This window comes from Zasmidium cellare (genome assembly GCF_010093935.1).
Source record: "Zasmidium cellare ATCC 36951 unplaced genomic scaffold M409scaffold_18, whole genome shotgun sequence".
NCBI classification, from domain to species: Eukaryota; Fungi; Ascomycota; class Dothideomycetes; order Mycosphaerellales; family Mycosphaerellaceae; genus Zasmidium; species Zasmidium cellare.
The window spans coordinates 258,706-273,950 of NW_022986962.1; the positions used below are offsets into that span (position 1 = coordinate 258,706).

At 53.3% G+C, this 15,245-nt stretch overlaps 5 protein-coding genes across 5 annotated transcripts; 4 read left to right on the forward strand and 1 right to left on the reverse strand.

Moving 5' to 3' along the window:
- Nucleotides 1-675: 675 nt before the first annotated feature.
- On the forward strand, nucleotides 676-2,361 carry M409DRAFT_66556 (uncharacterized protein; the record flags this gene model as incomplete). The annotated part of the gene is made up of 6 exons (XM_033816987.1): nucleotides 676-798; nucleotides 854-1,301; nucleotide 1,352; nucleotides 1,405-1,902; nucleotides 1,962-2,178; nucleotides 2,230-2,361. 6 exons carry the CDS (start codon nucleotides 676-678, stop codon nucleotides 2,359-2,361), a joined length of 1,419 nt encoding a protein of 472 aa, XP_033667409.1.
- A 2,726-nt stretch (nucleotides 2,362-5,087) lies between these two features.
- On the forward strand, nucleotides 5,088-7,093 carry M409DRAFT_23159 (uncharacterized protein; the record flags this gene model as incomplete). The annotated part of the gene is made up of 10 exons (XM_033806655.1): nucleotides 5,088-5,241; nucleotides 5,293-5,395; nucleotides 5,448-5,700; nucleotides 5,752-5,849; nucleotides 5,917-6,076; nucleotides 6,127-6,248; nucleotides 6,300-6,369; nucleotides 6,420-6,677; nucleotides 6,733-6,813; nucleotides 6,866-7,093. 10 exons carry the CDS (start codon nucleotides 5,088-5,090, stop codon nucleotides 7,091-7,093), a joined length of 1,527 nt encoding a protein of 508 aa, XP_033667410.1.
- Nucleotides 7,094-9,082: 1,989 nt separating this feature from the next.
- On the forward strand, nucleotides 9,083-10,918 carry M409DRAFT_23160 (glycoside hydrolase family 13 protein; the record flags this gene model as incomplete). The annotated part of the gene is made up of 7 exons (XM_033806656.1): nucleotides 9,083-9,158; nucleotides 9,211-9,365; nucleotides 9,415-9,473; nucleotides 9,527-9,626; nucleotides 9,686-9,944; nucleotides 9,999-10,095; nucleotides 10,171-10,918. 7 exons carry the CDS (start codon nucleotides 9,083-9,085, stop codon nucleotides 10,916-10,918), a joined length of 1,494 nt encoding a protein of 497 aa, XP_033667411.1.
- Nucleotides 10,919-11,904: 986 nt separating this feature from the next.
- On the reverse strand, nucleotides 11,905-12,895 carry M409DRAFT_54863 (uncharacterized protein; the record flags this gene model as incomplete). The annotated part of the gene is made up of 3 exons (XM_033812851.1): nucleotides 11,905-12,549; nucleotides 12,612-12,836; nucleotides 12,893-12,895. The coding sequence occupies 3 exons, from the start codon at nucleotides 12,893-12,895 to the stop codon at nucleotides 11,905-11,907; spliced, it is 873 nt and encodes a 290-aa protein (XP_033667412.1).
- Nucleotides 12,896-14,103: 1,208 nt separating this feature from the next.
- Nucleotides 14,104-15,012, forward strand: M409DRAFT_23162 (uncharacterized protein; the record flags this gene model as incomplete). The annotated part of the gene is made up of 1 exon (XM_033806657.1): nucleotides 14,104-15,012. One exon carries the CDS (start codon nucleotides 14,104-14,106, stop codon nucleotides 15,010-15,012), a length of 909 nt encoding a protein of 302 aa, XP_033667413.1.
- Nucleotides 15,013-15,245: the final 233 nt, after the last annotated feature.

Here is a 15,245-nt window from a genome sequence, read left to right on the forward strand (position 1 = left end):
GAGGCGTTGCTCCTTTGACCCTTAAAATTGTCCATTCCTTGCGTCTCGAATCCGGGCATTTGATCATGTCGTTTCAGGGGTCTGTAAATGATTACACTTTCCTCGCATGCGTATTCTTGAAGCCCGATGACCCAAGACAAGTCCCAGAAGTTCAAGCCAATCAGACGCCGAGTAAGTGATTACAGGCATGTGATCGAGTAGCCTCCCTTTGCCAACGAAGATCGACTCGCGTATGTCAAATGCGTCGATAGGAGCCAATGTAAGCAAAGTCAAGTAGAGTATCCCGTCCAAAAAGAGGCTCAGTCTCGAGCTGTGGATCTGGTCGAAAGAAGCGTCATGCTGTAATCAGGCTCGCACGGCCCAAATTGTGATATACAATTCCGAGACTCCTTGCACGCCAACCCACAGTTCTCGCATCTTCATAAAGGGCCTTCAAGCATCATCGGAGTCGGATCTCAGTCAAACATCCTAAGTTACCGCTGAATTTGCCGGACTTAACGTCTTCACGCGCGGACGAACTTTTTTGGCATGAGATTTGTTGAAGGATTGGGAAGATTAACCGACGAGGTCGCTCGATTTATTGATTGCATCATTTGAGAAAGAGGAACGATATATTTCGAGAGGCGACAGTTGTAATTTCGGAATCGACGACGGCAACGGACTTTCAATGCTATAATGGATAGCAATCAACCCTCGACGGAAGACCTACAATCGCAGGATGAGAAACCTATCGAGGACCCAGAATCAGGGGAAAATAGTATTGAGACCGAGAAGCGCGTTACTCTCGAAGATCATGAGGTAGTTCTGCTATTGTCCCTGAGCAAGATCTCGACAGGGTATTGACAATTCTTAGAATCCAGAAAACTGGTCGTCCCTGAAGAAGTCCTACTACAGCCTGGGCGTCGGTCTGGCATGCTTCTCAGTGACAGTCGCCGCATCTCTAATCACGCCCGGAACCCAAGAGATTGAAGAGAAGTTCCACGTCGGAGAAACGCCAGCGATTCTGTCGCTCACACTCTACCTGTTGGGATTGGCGACGGGGCCTATCATCGCAGCTCCCATATCCGAGATTCTGGGTCGTGCGGCGATATACCGCATACTGCCGCCGATATACATGCTGTTCACTATGGGAGTGGGCTTCGTCAACACTTTCGGCGGATTGCTGGTGCTTCGTTTTCTCGCGGGCATGGCGGGCTCGCCGCCGCTGGCTATGGGAGCAGGGACGATTGCGGATATGTATCCTCCCAGTCGAAGAGCGGCGCCTTTGTGCGTGCTCATATCGACACCGTTCTTGGGTTCAGGTAAGTCGTTTGGGAAAAATGCGTCCAATCCTTGCTAACGGCGATGCCAGGGTTTGGCCCAGTGATTGGTGGTTTCGCCGCCTACTACAAAGGCTACATACAGATGGACACAATGGTGTTCGATCTTCATAGCCATCGCGACCTACATCTACACCCTTCCCATGGGCGAGACATACCAGAGAGCACTGCTAAAGCGGAAGGCAAAGCGCCTGGGCATTGCGACGAATGAACCGCCTTTGAAAGACTTGCTGGTCCAGCTGCTGCATGTGACGCTGTTCCGGCCATTCAAGATGATTTTCACGGAGCCGATAGTCCAGGTCCTGACCTTTTACAACGCGTTTACTTTCAGCGTGTTGTTCACGTTCTTCGCGGCATATCCCTACGTCTTCGGCAAAGTCTACGGCTTCAATATCTGGCAGAGTGGCCTGACGTTCCTTGGGATTGGCGTGGGCGTTGTTCTCGCAGGTATAACTGGCGTCCTTGTTGATCGATACATGTATCAGCCTCGATACCGACAAGCTCTCCTTGAGGGAAAGCCCGGTCTGCCGCCGGAGTACATGCTGTACTCCTCCATGCTGGGTACATTTGCGATACCTGTGAGGTGAGTCCTGCGATGAAGCTATCCATCAGCAAGCACCGGGCTAATAAACTCTATCACAGTCTCTTTTGGTTCGCCTGGACAGCTCGAGGTTCTGTCCATTGGATCTCTCCCACGATTGCTGGTGGACTGTTCTCCTGGGGTAGCGTCACAGTCTTTCTGTCCGCTGCGATGTACCTCATCCATAGTTATGGCCCATCGTACGGTGCCTCTGCCATGGCGGCTAACGGGATTGGCCGCTATTTCATGTCGGCCGGGTTCCCGTTGTTCACTATTCAGGTGAGTTGAATCAAGTTTTATCTTGCAATGTAGTTCTAACCTTCGATTCAGATGTATGAAACTTTGGGCATAGCGTGGGCGACGAGCTTGTTGGCATTCATCGCCGTTCTTCTGGTCCCGATACCGTTTATCTTCTTCAAGTTTGGCCCGGCTATCAGGCGCAGGAGTCGCATGATCCAGTGAGGTCTCGAAATTCAATTTCTAGAAATAAGAATCTCCGGGCATTGGTCGGGCATTGGTCGGGCATTGGTCGGGCATGCATCCAAACAGGTTGCAGGGCGCGGAAATTCGAGCTAGCAATGTATGTAGAGGTACGCAGAACGTTGCGAACGTTGACTTCCAAGAATGCATGGGATAAAGTGTATATTAAAGTCGGCGGCAACCCAGGATTTGATAGACTCGAACAATCAGTGCTTTCTCAAAGCTGGGAATCCGGTCTTCTCAAATTCCAAGGCCAGTACTTCACATTGTTCGATCTCCACCTCACAATGAGTGTTGTGACCTCGCCGGAGGTTCTGGTATGCAGCCCAGGCCATATCCAGAGGGAAAAGGCAGACCAGTTTCCCGACAGTCCGTGGCTCAAGCACACGAAAGCTATTGACGTATCGGATGGCTCTAGCCGACCACAGTCTGGTGTGGTCAATAGCTGTCCTCATTGCTGCATGTTCTGTTGCCTTGGCTCCGTCGCTCATCTCGATAACAGTCTGAAGCATCGAGAGGCATAGTTCGTGAATCGCAACTTTCGCTCCTAGATAGAATGAGGCCATATTTGCGGCCAGGGTGTCCGGAAACTGCATGTATCCAGATGCTTGGAATTCGCGGAGTGGGAATAGTGTCTGTTGACTTGGTTTTGCCCATGGAAATTGCAGTTGACTGGCGGTCTCCCAGGATTCTATATCGTGGCAGACGACTCGAGCTCGCTCCAATAGTGGAAGCAATGCTTCTCGAGGCCTTCTGGGCGCCACCTCTTCATCAAACCGTTGCATAAGAGCGGCAATCTCGAGGATGATGTCGATGAGCTTCTCGAGCACCGGATATTTGATGTCGAACTGGTTGCGAGCTGGAAAGTCAATCCACTTTCGCTGACATACGAACGATGATCGGCGGTCCAGAAAGCAGAACGGTATCAGGACTGCACGATAAGCGTAGAAGTGGTCAATTGCGAATTGCGAATCTAGTGACCCGGGTCCTGACGATTCGATCAATGCCCAAACTGAAGGCCCGCCATGATCTCTTGGCTAAGAGGTCTGCAATGGCTATCGTAAACACCACGGTAGTCAATTGCTGTCGCTCCTAATCGTTTTTTCCTTGGCCTGGACTTGTGAGTTTCCCTCTCAAGGAAGATAAAACGTTGTTCTCCAGCTCGACAGCCGCTTGCAGCATGGACAGATCTTCAGTCGTTTTTCCAACCACTATAAGTGCTGATGCGAGCAAAGCGTCGTTGAGAAGGTGGCTGCCAGGGTTGGTCGACTGCACACACGCAGAGGTCATCCACGACCCGCAGCAGATATTGACATGGACGCACTCCTGGTCAGCAGAGACTTGATGATCCGGCATTTGACATCGCTGGTTGAGCGCCGCGATGAATGCATCTTTATGAGCCGGTCCAGCACTCAAATGAAGCGGTACCTGCAGTAGCCAGCGAGTCTTGTCGTCGTCAAGCGCCTTGCAGAGCCGTACTTGCTGTGTCGTGGCTCGTCGGAGGAGTTCCACTTGCGTTGATTTAGAAGATAGATCGATCGTGCCAGGTGATTCGCATGGGTCTTCTGTGCTTGTATCTTTGCTTTGTTTCTTCCGTCGTCGGTGCTCGCGGACATTGGCTCGCACCATGTCTCTGCGGCGTTGTGCTCTTTCTGCTGCCGAGCCGGAGTTCGTTGGACGACCCATTCGTGTTCAGACGCCTCTCGTGTCGTAGACTCTGATACAGAGAATTATTTCTCCACCTCATGGCCACTGGGCAATGTACCACTAGACGTCATTAAGCCTCTCGCCCCTGATAAGTAATCCCAGGTGACTTGGTAGTCATCATCAAGGTCTCCTGCTTGCAACCCTGACTTCAGGCGCCCTTCGATGAGTCGTCTGCTTCTCGACGGCTTTCTGCAATGAGCAGCGCGATGAATCCTAGCCCGTAACATCGTGAGTGTCATAGAGTGTGTAGGACATGGAGGAGAATCTTGCTGTCAGCTCAAGGCTCAGTGTGGACGACAGTGCCCCAACTTTTGCAAGCCACTCTCGAAAGCGGTATCAACAACACTCGCTCTTTCTTCCTCGTGTGTTCGAGCATCGACATCTACTCGTCTAATCCTCGCGTACCTGCAGACATCCTCTATCGCGTGGTTTTCTAGACAGTCGACAGACGGACACGTATCAGTGATGAGATCCTCCTGCAATCACGAGGCCTCCGCCTGCTCCTAATCAAACGCGTCGAAAATTGGTGAAAAGAGACCCGAAGCCATACAAAAGACAATTATTGCTCAGTGGCTATACCAGATATGTGGTGCTCCCTTGAACGCAAACGACAGAAGTATATTGCCCGGATCAGGATGCCTCAAGCGAATGCTCAAAGCACCAGGTAGGACGAAGAACTCTCTCAATAGAATACCACAGACACCTTGAATACGTCTTCGTACCTCCACCGAACTGCCTTGAAGTGCTCTTCTACCGGCTGCTGAACAGCGCAACATCGGCGTATCATCTTCACCTTCACCAGCCGCCCAAAACGGCTGTTGTATGGAGAAGGATTCAGCACCACACGGCATAAGTCGCGTCTTATCGGCAGCCACGAATAACCTCAATCTAGCCTCTCTGGCCGCATAGCCGTAGCGATAGGCCTGCTATAATACAATGGCAAGCTGCCCTGCGAGACCTTGGTCGCCACGTGGAGGGCCAACCTTGTCACACCATCTACCATGGACGACATCAAAGAAGTCAAGCTGTCGCAGGCCCAGGAGTTGCCAGCCTATGCCAGCGACTCCCAGTCTGAGGCCGCTGAGAGTGCCGATGAACAGCTTGCGACGTTGGGCTACAAGCCTGAGTTGAGGAGAGTGCATTCGTTTTGGACGCGTGAGTGACGACTGATATATGCCGGGCACTGTCTGACAGCCTCTATCACAGTGATGGCGTTCCAGACGACGATTCTGTGTTCATGGAGCTGCAATATCGTGGTTTACGACTACATCTTCACGCTAGGCGGAGTCATGAGCCTTGTTTGGAGCACGTATGTCATCCCTAACACCGCACACCATATCATGTCTCAAAGTCTGTCCTAGCATCCTCGTTGGCATCGGGCAGACCCTACTCATGGCGTCCCTCGCCGAGTACGCCGGTATCTGGCCTCAAGCCGGCGGGCAGCAGTTCCTCACGCAGATGGTCGCTCCCGAGAAGATGCGTAGATTCCTGTCCTATGTTGTGGGCTGGGCTGTATTGATAGGAGAGATATCCACATCATCGAGCTGCGCTGTGAATAGTGCTCAGATCTTAGCTGCATTCATCGAAGTCACTCATCCTGATGTCGTGTGGAAGGTATGGCGTGGATTACTAGTCTGTGCCGTGCGTTGCTGACCAGGCACATAGCCATGGATGACCTTCCTGGTATACCTTGCCTTCCTGATCGGACCTGTCGTCACCAACCTGGCCCCCGGGTTTCCTACCGTATCTCTCTCTATCTGGAGGTCTGTTCAACTTACTCGGCTTCTTCACATGGGCGATCGTCTTCTTGATCATGGCACCTAAGAATAGTGCGGACTTTGTGTTTACTGAGTTCATGAACACAAGTGGATGGAATTCGAAAGGATGGGTTTTCATTCTGAGCATGTACGTGCCAATCTATGGCTTGTACGGCACCGATAGCGTGATGCATCTCGTGGAGGAGATGAAGCATCCTGCCAGAGATGCGCCGGTAAGTTCCACGTTAACCCACATCGGCATGACTCTCGCTAATATGTGTAGCGTGTCATGGTGTGGTCAATGGTGTTCTCCTCGCTCGTTGCGTGGATCAGTGCCATTATAATGGGCTTCACGACTGGCAACTGGGCAGCAGAACTGGAGACCACTCAGCCGTACTTTACTTGGTGAGGACCCTCCCACTATGTGCTGGCATGATGCTGACCGTCGACATCCAGGTTCATCAATGTCACCAAGTCTGTCTACGGCGGCGGCATCTTCTGCGCTATTACCATGATGGGATTGAACGTAAGTGATAGCCACGAAGTATCAATGACCTACAGCTAAAGCGGCAACAGTATCTCATCATAGTTCACACCAATACCGCAGGAAGTCGTCTAGCCTGGAGAATGGCAAAGGATGGCGGCTTCCCGTTCGCAAAGTTCCACTCGCACAACTCCAAGCGTTTCGGCACACCTCTACGACCCATGTTCGCGGTCCTCTTCATCAACGCCGTTGCGGGAACCCTCGTGATGGGCAGCGATCTTGCGTTTTGGGCTCTGATATCTGGGGGAGGTATCACGCTGCAGATTGCGTATGCCGTGCCGATCATATGCGTACGCCGTCGAATATTGCATCTTCGTCGAGACTGCAAGGCTGATTCCAACGCAGGTGGTCTGTCGAGGCCGAGAGATCCTACCACCGCGACCGTACTTCGATCTTGGTCGTTGGGGATATCTCATCAATTGGGTGGTAAGTCGTTGTAACTCTAAACATTCGGCATCAGTCTCTGACCAGGTTGCAGTCGCTCGGGTGGTCAGTCATCACACTACTCTTCTACTCGTTCCCGCAGTACGTCCCGGTCGTAGGAAATATCGAGAATATGAACTGGGCTTCCGCAATCGTAGGTGGATGTGTCGTGTTCTGCGCGCTTTTCTGGGTGGTGACTGGGCGCCACACGTACATGAAGTCGTACAATTCGGTCGTGGAAGAGAATATTGTGGTTGTAGAGGGCACAGCTGCGAAGATCTAGCAAGGCTCAGTTTTGCGATACTCAAAGAAGTGCTATTTTCCGATTGCAGGCCTCTGAATTGGAGCATTGTCTTTCCACTGCCGACCTCCAAAGCCGGCTCTCATGGCTTGAATTCAGTGTCGTTATGGCGTCGATAAACTCATGTCCACAGGTCCCAAATAGGCATATCGTCGCATGTCACGGTTCGGTGATATCTGCTCTCGCGCTGAATTGTTGCTTCTTGCCTTTTCTCGCCGGATCCACATGCAGACCGCGCGTTCATATATCTCCCCGTTCGAAGAAGTCCGTGTGCAGTGCAGGGGTGAGGTTGGGCGCGTGGGTCGATCATCCGGACAGACGATATTGGGTGCCGTTGCCGTGGCGTTGGATCTCCACCGTCCTCATCCACTCTTTCTCCTTCTCAACCACTTCCACCTCTCGCCATTTACATGTCTCTATCCACTTCTTTGCTGCTTCATTTTGCCATCAGGACCAGGACAAGAAAATAGCTCTACAGCCACGCCGATAAAATCCGCGCGAGGAACTCTTTTGGAGACCGAGGCCGCCGCCGGTGTCTTTCCTGTTGCTTTGGATCTAGAATCTTGCGACGGTGGGTCAGATGCTGAACGCCGTTAAGCAAGGAGAGCGCGAAGCAGAAGAATCATGCCGGCGGTGAGGGCAGCCATCTGATCCACCGAGGCTGGAGGTCGCTATCTCAGTTCGCTCTGCCGGCCATTTTGTTCGGGATCCCGGATAAAGGTACCACGATGGAGGCGGTGGGCTATCCACGAACGAATGCCTTTCAACCTCGTAATCCTCCTCGAATTCCCTACCGGACTGCTGGAGAGAAGCGCGTGTTCCTTCTGCCGCGGTACTGATATCCCTCTCTTTGCTTGCGGCTAAGACCAAAGCATCATGTGGCGCACACTTGCATCTCGCAACGCCTCGTCAACCGCGAACGGGTCCGGCGGTTTGGCGCGATGCAGATCTCTCCCCGCACACCGTCGCAGCTTGGGGTTGCAGAGTGCTCGTTCGAATCAGCCGGGCTGGACAGTTCGCTTTTGAGACGTGCATCTGTTTGCACGGCAAGCAAGGATTGCCCCAATTCGGCGTGACAGCGCTGTCGCTGCTCATATAACCAATCCTACGACCAGGCCGCCCTCCATTGCTGGAGCCCGCGAGGCAGGATGATGCCCGCAGACAGAGTTGCGCCGGTGCAGTTCTTTCGATCCACGTGTGTTCGGAACGATCAGCGGACGACCTCTCACACCTCGCCCACTCCCCGCCAGCCCTCTCTATCTTCCACCTGCTTCAAACTGCCAAGCTTCCAAGGTAGACCCCCACCCTGTCTGCGACCTCTGCATTCCTTCAAGTTCGCGCCGACATCTTGCGTCGTCACGACAAACTGAGACATGCATCTCTGGCCAACGTCACAGCTGCAGGAGAGCTTCCCACTGCGCCGTTTGGATTGGCAGGGACCGCATCGAGGGAACACCTCCTCTACTGCGGCAGGGCTAGCTTGGCATCAAGAAAGTCCAGCGCTTCGGCTTACACTTCGACGGCTGGAGATCGGCATCATTGCCAGGTCTGCCTTCCCGACTCGGCCATGATTCGCCTCATGCACGAATGCATGGCTGACCGCGTTGTCATGAGACCTGCTCCAGAATGGCGGGGGCCTTACCAGAAAGACATCGGAGCAGGGACGCGAAAGCATGATGCAGTTGCCGGCGTTCCAGCAGAGGGTTCGAGGTGTGTCTTTGGATCGTGGCCCCAAGAAACAATGCTCAGCTGGGCTTTGTGTCGAGTAGTGGGTGTTGATTCCGCGGGTCATACAAAGGGAACTGCATGCGGTCGATCCGTCGCCTGCCATTCAGAGCCACACTACAAAGAAAGACTACTTAGTACGGTAGGTTTCTCTACCTCTACCTTTTTGTTGGCGAGACAAAACGGTTGTTTTGCCCATCTCTGCTGCTCTCGATTCGCATTCCTCGCTCTTCATCCTCATTCGCCATGGCTACCTCACTTGGTTTCTTGTATGTGTTCATCTCGATCGTGGCCTTGGTGTCGGGACTTACTCCTGCGCAATGTAAGTCTTTCTCGCCAATCATGTCGTTGTATGATACTGATGGCTGCTTGAGGGAGGTCACAATCGATATACCAAGTCATGACCGATAGGTTCGCCAGGACGGATGGATCGACGACTGCCGGCTGCGATTTGAACGAGTACTGCGGTGGTACGTGGCAAGGGCTCATCAATCGTCTCGATTATATTCAGTCGATGGGCTTCACGGCGGTAGGTGCAGTGCATTGACGTAGGTTGGAATGAAGCTGATCCGAACAAGATCTGGATATCGCCCGTTGTAAAGAATCCCATCGCTTCGACGCAGGACGGCAATTCATAGTATGTCGACAACGATTTGAAAGACTGATCCCAGCATTGACGTTTCGTCACAGTCACGGCTACTGGGCACAGGATGCCTACGCCTTGAACCCCAAATTCGGGACTTCAGCAGATCTGAAGGCATTGTCCAACGAGCTCCATTCCAGGGGAATGGTACGTCAACACCGCCAAGGGACACAATCTCTTTGTATCCATCTTCTAACGAATCACAGTACCTCATGGTCGATGTCGTACCAAACCATATGGGCTCGATTTCGTCACAGACGACAGTCGACTACAGCAAATTCAATCCATTCAACAAGCAATCTTACTTCCACAAACCTTGCAATATCGATTACAACAATCAGACCAGTGTCACACAGTGCTGGCTGGGAGATAATATTGTCTCTCTCCCTGATTTGAGGACGGAGGATTCGAATGTGGCGAATATGTGGAATACCTGGATTGGGCAGTTGGTGTCCAACTACTCAAGTAAAGACTCCATCTCACCCAATTCCCAGGACAGCCACTAATAGAATCTCCCAGTCGACGGCCTCCGCATCGACACGGCCCAACAAATCGACACAGCCTTCTGGGCCGGCTTCCAATCCGCGGCTAAAGGCATCCACACCCTCGGCGAAGTGTAAGTACAGCGCAGGGCGAAAGACTGTCCCACCAATTCCTTCGACATTTGCTCACTCTCCGCCTCCCCATCCAGTTTCAACGGCGACCCCAACTACATCTGCCCCTACCAGAACTACCTGCACGGCATCCTCAACTACGGCACCTACTACTGGATCACGCAAGCCTTCCAATCCACCTCCGGCAGCATCTCCAACCTCGTCAACGGCATAAACCAGATGAAATCCACCTGCAAAGACGTCACCGTACTTGGCTCGTTCCTAGAAAACCACGACAACCCGCGCTTCCCCTCCTACACCCAAGACATCGTGCTCATCCGTACGGCAATAACATTCACAATGCTCGCCGACGGCATCCCAATCATCTACCAAGGCCAAGAACAGAAATTCTCCGGCAGCAACGTCCCCTCGAACCGCGAAGCGCTGTGGACAGCCAAATACAACCAGAACGCCGACCTCTACCTGCACATCCAAAAACTCAACCGCATCCGCAGCTGGGCGATCCGCAAGGACTCGACCTACCTCACCTACAACGCCTGGCCGATCTGGTCCGATTCGAAGACGATTGTGATGCGGAAGGGGTATGCGGGCAAGCAGATTGTGAGTGTTTATAGTAATTCGGGCTCGAATGGGGGGACGAGGACGATTACGATTAATAGTGGGAATTCGGGGTTTACGGCGGGGGAGAAGGTTACGGAGGTGTTGAGGTGTGAGGCGTTGACGGCGGATAGTAGGGGGAATGTTGGGGTTAGTATTCCTACGGGTAGGCCGGGGATTCTGTATCCGACGGCTGGGTTGAGGGGGAGTGGGATTTGTGGGTTGTGATGAGGGGAGGGGATGGGCCCTGGTGGTTCCTTTTGGTGGAGAGGGGTGGGAAGGGGTGGTGGTGGTGATGAACATAATGTGCATAACGAGACAGACTATTCTATCATGACGAAGGGATGATCTATGAGGACGATATGGACGTTCGATGAGTTACTGTAAAAAGCATTGTTCAACCGCAATTGCCCATACACCTCCCTTTCACATGCTCGTTAGGCTGAATTACAGACACATGATGTCTCGTCTAATGACTTGACTCATCCCAGCAAAACCACCCACAACCGCAAAGACGCCACTGTTCCACCACCTCCCTACGGCTGGCGGCGGGTTTGGCGTTACACGTCCTTCCCTATACGTCCCTCCCTAAACGACCTACCTGACATAGGCGTAGCATCTGTAGGCTATATTGCCCAGCAAGTCCAATATCCCGCCATGTCACGTCAGCCAGGGCGTACCTATCCATGCGCCAATATATCGAATTCTCAAACTCTTACCATCCCATCCACATTGGGAGACGAGTCGTAGTGGGTGCACACCCTCTCCGTGTTGAAGGAGAGAGGGGAAAGACAGTCATGTGGCCACATCGACAGAATAGCTTGCTCGAGTGCTTTATCCGGTAGGAAGGAAGATCTTGCGGGTAGATGTGTGTATGCGGCGCCAGTGTGGTAGCGTATATGTATGTACATACGTGTGTAGCTGTAGCTATTATGCTGTGTGACGAGGCTAGGGATGTGGAGTGCAGGAAGCATGTGAGGCTAGATGCTGGAGAGTTGTTGTTGATAACAGTACGGAGATCAGTGTCAGAACAGTGATAAGTTCGAATGGGGAGGGGACTGCGAGTGAAGTATACTACTCACCATTGCAGAGGTCAGTGGACGGAGTCTCGAGTGTCCTCGCTTCGAACGTTTTACAGCTATGCCTCGCTATGTTCCAGCCGGACGTCGTCTATGCAGCTTTGCTAGTGTTACAGAACAGAGTATCATCTCTTCTTACTCCTCCATCTTCTCCTCATCCTCGTCTTCACCCTCCAATGCTGCTTTGGCGAGCCGCTCGGCCTCTTCCTTGAGCGCCTTGGGCACCTCCTCATGTCTGCCCTTCGTGGGGCCGTTGACAGCGCTGATCCAAGTCATCTCAAGCTCGAAATCCTTGTCTTTGCTGTCCTCGTGCGCAACGTAGATGATGCGCGCCGCTTCCTTGACACCCTCCTCCAAGCTGATGCATTCGCCGTCCTTGGGGTCCAGCTTCAGCTTCTCCAGCTCGGCCTTGGCTGCTTGTCGGCCCTTTCCAGTCGCAGCGCCGTAGTAGCCCCAGTACAGCCCTGACGGCTCGATCATGTAGAGGTATGGACCACCCTCCTTCACACCCTTGGTCTTTCCACCTGCGCCCACCTTTGGTCCGCTTCCAACTACGCCGTCCACATCAACGTCGGTCTCTGCATCCCAGCCACCGACAATCGCGGTGATGCCAAATGGTCGTACGGAGGAGTAGAGGGTGAATGCCTGGACGTAGGAGCCCATGCGGTTGGCGAGTGATGAGACGGGAATGGGTGCTTTGTAGGTGCTGCGCCAGCTCTGCCCCTCGTCGCGCGCGCGAGATACGAAGTGTCTGCCGTCGGGTAAGAGGCCAGAGTGGACCTGGAGAGATATCATTGTCAGCTTCACCACCATCACTGCCATATCTGTCCATCCTCACTTACCACACCGATATTCCGATCCACCGTAGCTATCCGCTTGTTCGCCTCCTTCTTGAGCAGTCTGCTGGTGACGAGCTTCTCCAGCGCAAGCACCACGCCGTCCTTGCACCGAATGCCAATCGCCGTGCCGCCATTCTCGACCGCCTTTACTGCGTACTCGACCTGGAAGTTGCGGCCATCGGGGGAGAAGACGGAGTTGGAGAGATCGTAGCCCGTGCCTATGGAGGTCTGAAGGGGGTGTCAGTTTGATACCCGCACGTGATGGTATGGATAGATTCACTTACCATGGCGAGAGGCTAGAGGGGGATTGAGCTGCTGCAGGGGGTGTAGATTGACTGATGGTCTTGGTGGTGTTGAAAGTGGGTATGGGCTGGACTGCGCAGTAGTATTGAAATGTGTGATGGACGGTGGTGGATGTTGTTCGGGTGGAGTGTCTAACAAACCGTCGCAGTCGAGAGCTCGTCGAAGCAGTTGACGCGCATCGCACAGCTGCCTCCGCGAGAAGCTGTCAAGCCACACGCCCAAGCCACACGTGGCGGGTGTACCCGCACCGCATCTTCGATTCAGACTTCCAGCTGACAACACTCACTTCTCTACTCTCCCTCAAATCACCCCTTATCCTAATAGATAACCAGTCAATATTGGTATGCATTTACTCTGCGTTGGCAACTCCTTCTACTCGCAACGATGAATGCTTCACGCTTTCATTCGGCCGGCGAGCAGAAACCGGGCCGTGTCGCTGCTTTCTGCCCGAAGAACGACCGCAGCGAATGACGGCTCCCGATTGCTCCCTTAGCGCGAGATCTCACACGTTTCAGGATTAACCCCGTCACATTCCATCACTCATACCGCCATAACTACCTCCACCTCCTCCCCCTCCTCTCTGCTTCCTTTTCTCTCTTCCTGTGCGCTGTTGTAGATAGACATCCTTCGATAGCCCTTTCGTACGCCCTCAATTCAAAGAGTCGCCCACAGACATACAAAGACAAGAAGAAAGAAAGCCCCGAGATTGCTGCTGCTGCTCACCCGACCTTGCTTTTTGAGTCACGGCCACCTGACCTCTTTCTGCCCCGTCAGAGTCTTATTGAGAAGCCAAAGGAGGTTGTATCGACGAGACACTGACTGCGACAGCAAGAGACAGACCCGCTGTTGACGTTGCCCTGCTTTCCTTTGACCTTTACCGTGACCTTATCCAGGACCTAGGAAGGATCTCCGGACATCTGGCTAGTTGGACTTTGCTGAACACCGGAACTGGTACTCTTGGATCTTGACACATGTTGGGCTGGCCGGTGCTGGTTCATTTTTGCGAGACGTGCCACTACAATACTCCGGTCGAGTATTCGGGCACTGTTTGGACCCAAGAGCATACCTGCACACACGTAAGCTGCGGCCTTGTCACGAGGCCGTTCCCTCTCCCTTGCTCGACTGACCTTTACATGCGCAGTGCGGCAAAAGCTCTCCCGGTGCAGACATCGCAGGCGAGAGCAAAGGAGCCATGAACTCCGCACAGCATGACGAGCTCGCGCAGCTCTTCCAAAACATGCAATTCTCCCACCCAGCCGCTGCCTTCCAACAACAGCAGCAACAGCCTATCCAACCTCCACAAATTCCCGAAACCCCCGATAAGAAGAATGAGGCTATGATCCATTACGCCTCTGCACACTACACCCCCAACACAGCACACGTGCGCGCCGAGTCAGAGCCGTCGAGGAGCCCACCACCGCCCTACCGCGAGGCAGTCATGCCTGAGGCGATGGCCGAGACGCTGAGGCAGCACTCCATTGACCCCTTCGCCCTCCTTCCCAACCAGATCGACCTCTTCCTGAACGCTGACTACGAGCAGAGACTCCGCCTTCTCGAGTTGTGGCGCATCGCTCCGCCGTCCTACCCACTCGATCAGCATCTGCAGGGACAGTGGTCGGCTACGAACATGGAGAAGGAGGAGAATGAAGCCAGGTTGAGGTATGAACAGCAAATGCAGGTTCGATCCGTCCCGCAGGAAGAGCATATGCTCGATACGGTGATCGTGGGGCCTATTAGTCCAATTCGACAAGAGGGTGAGCCGGCATGGCCGCCTGCAGCACGAATGCGAGCTGCATCGATTGCTGCTGGTCAAGGACCACTACGACAGACTGAGGCAGAGCCCTACATCGTCAACGGCTACGAAATCGCCGCAGCATCTCCCCGCGCAGTAGAGCCAGTGTATGCTGCTGCCGGACTGTGGCAGGCACCTAGCTATGCAGAGACGATGCATCAAGAACAACAGCATCAGCGAGCCTTGGAGGACCAGTACGGGATGTACGAGCAGATTCGCAACCACGCCGATTGGGAGCGGATGAACGAGCAGATGATGAGGGAGAAGTTTGTCGGACAGCAGAGCATGGACGATGAGATGGTGATGTGAAGAATCACTCGTTGGACAGAGTTGCGGATCGTTGTCAGGCTGAGATTTCGTATGTTGTACAGGCATTGATGTGGTGTTGGGGCGGATGTGATCTTGAAGATATCCGTTGTGCATAGACTGGCGATTGTGCCTGATTATGGGAGACTTCCATTTGTTCATATCGACTCTACCCGTCTTCTCTCGCCTCAACCTTTAATGACACTGGCATCCGTAGTCCGGTTCATCGTCGAATA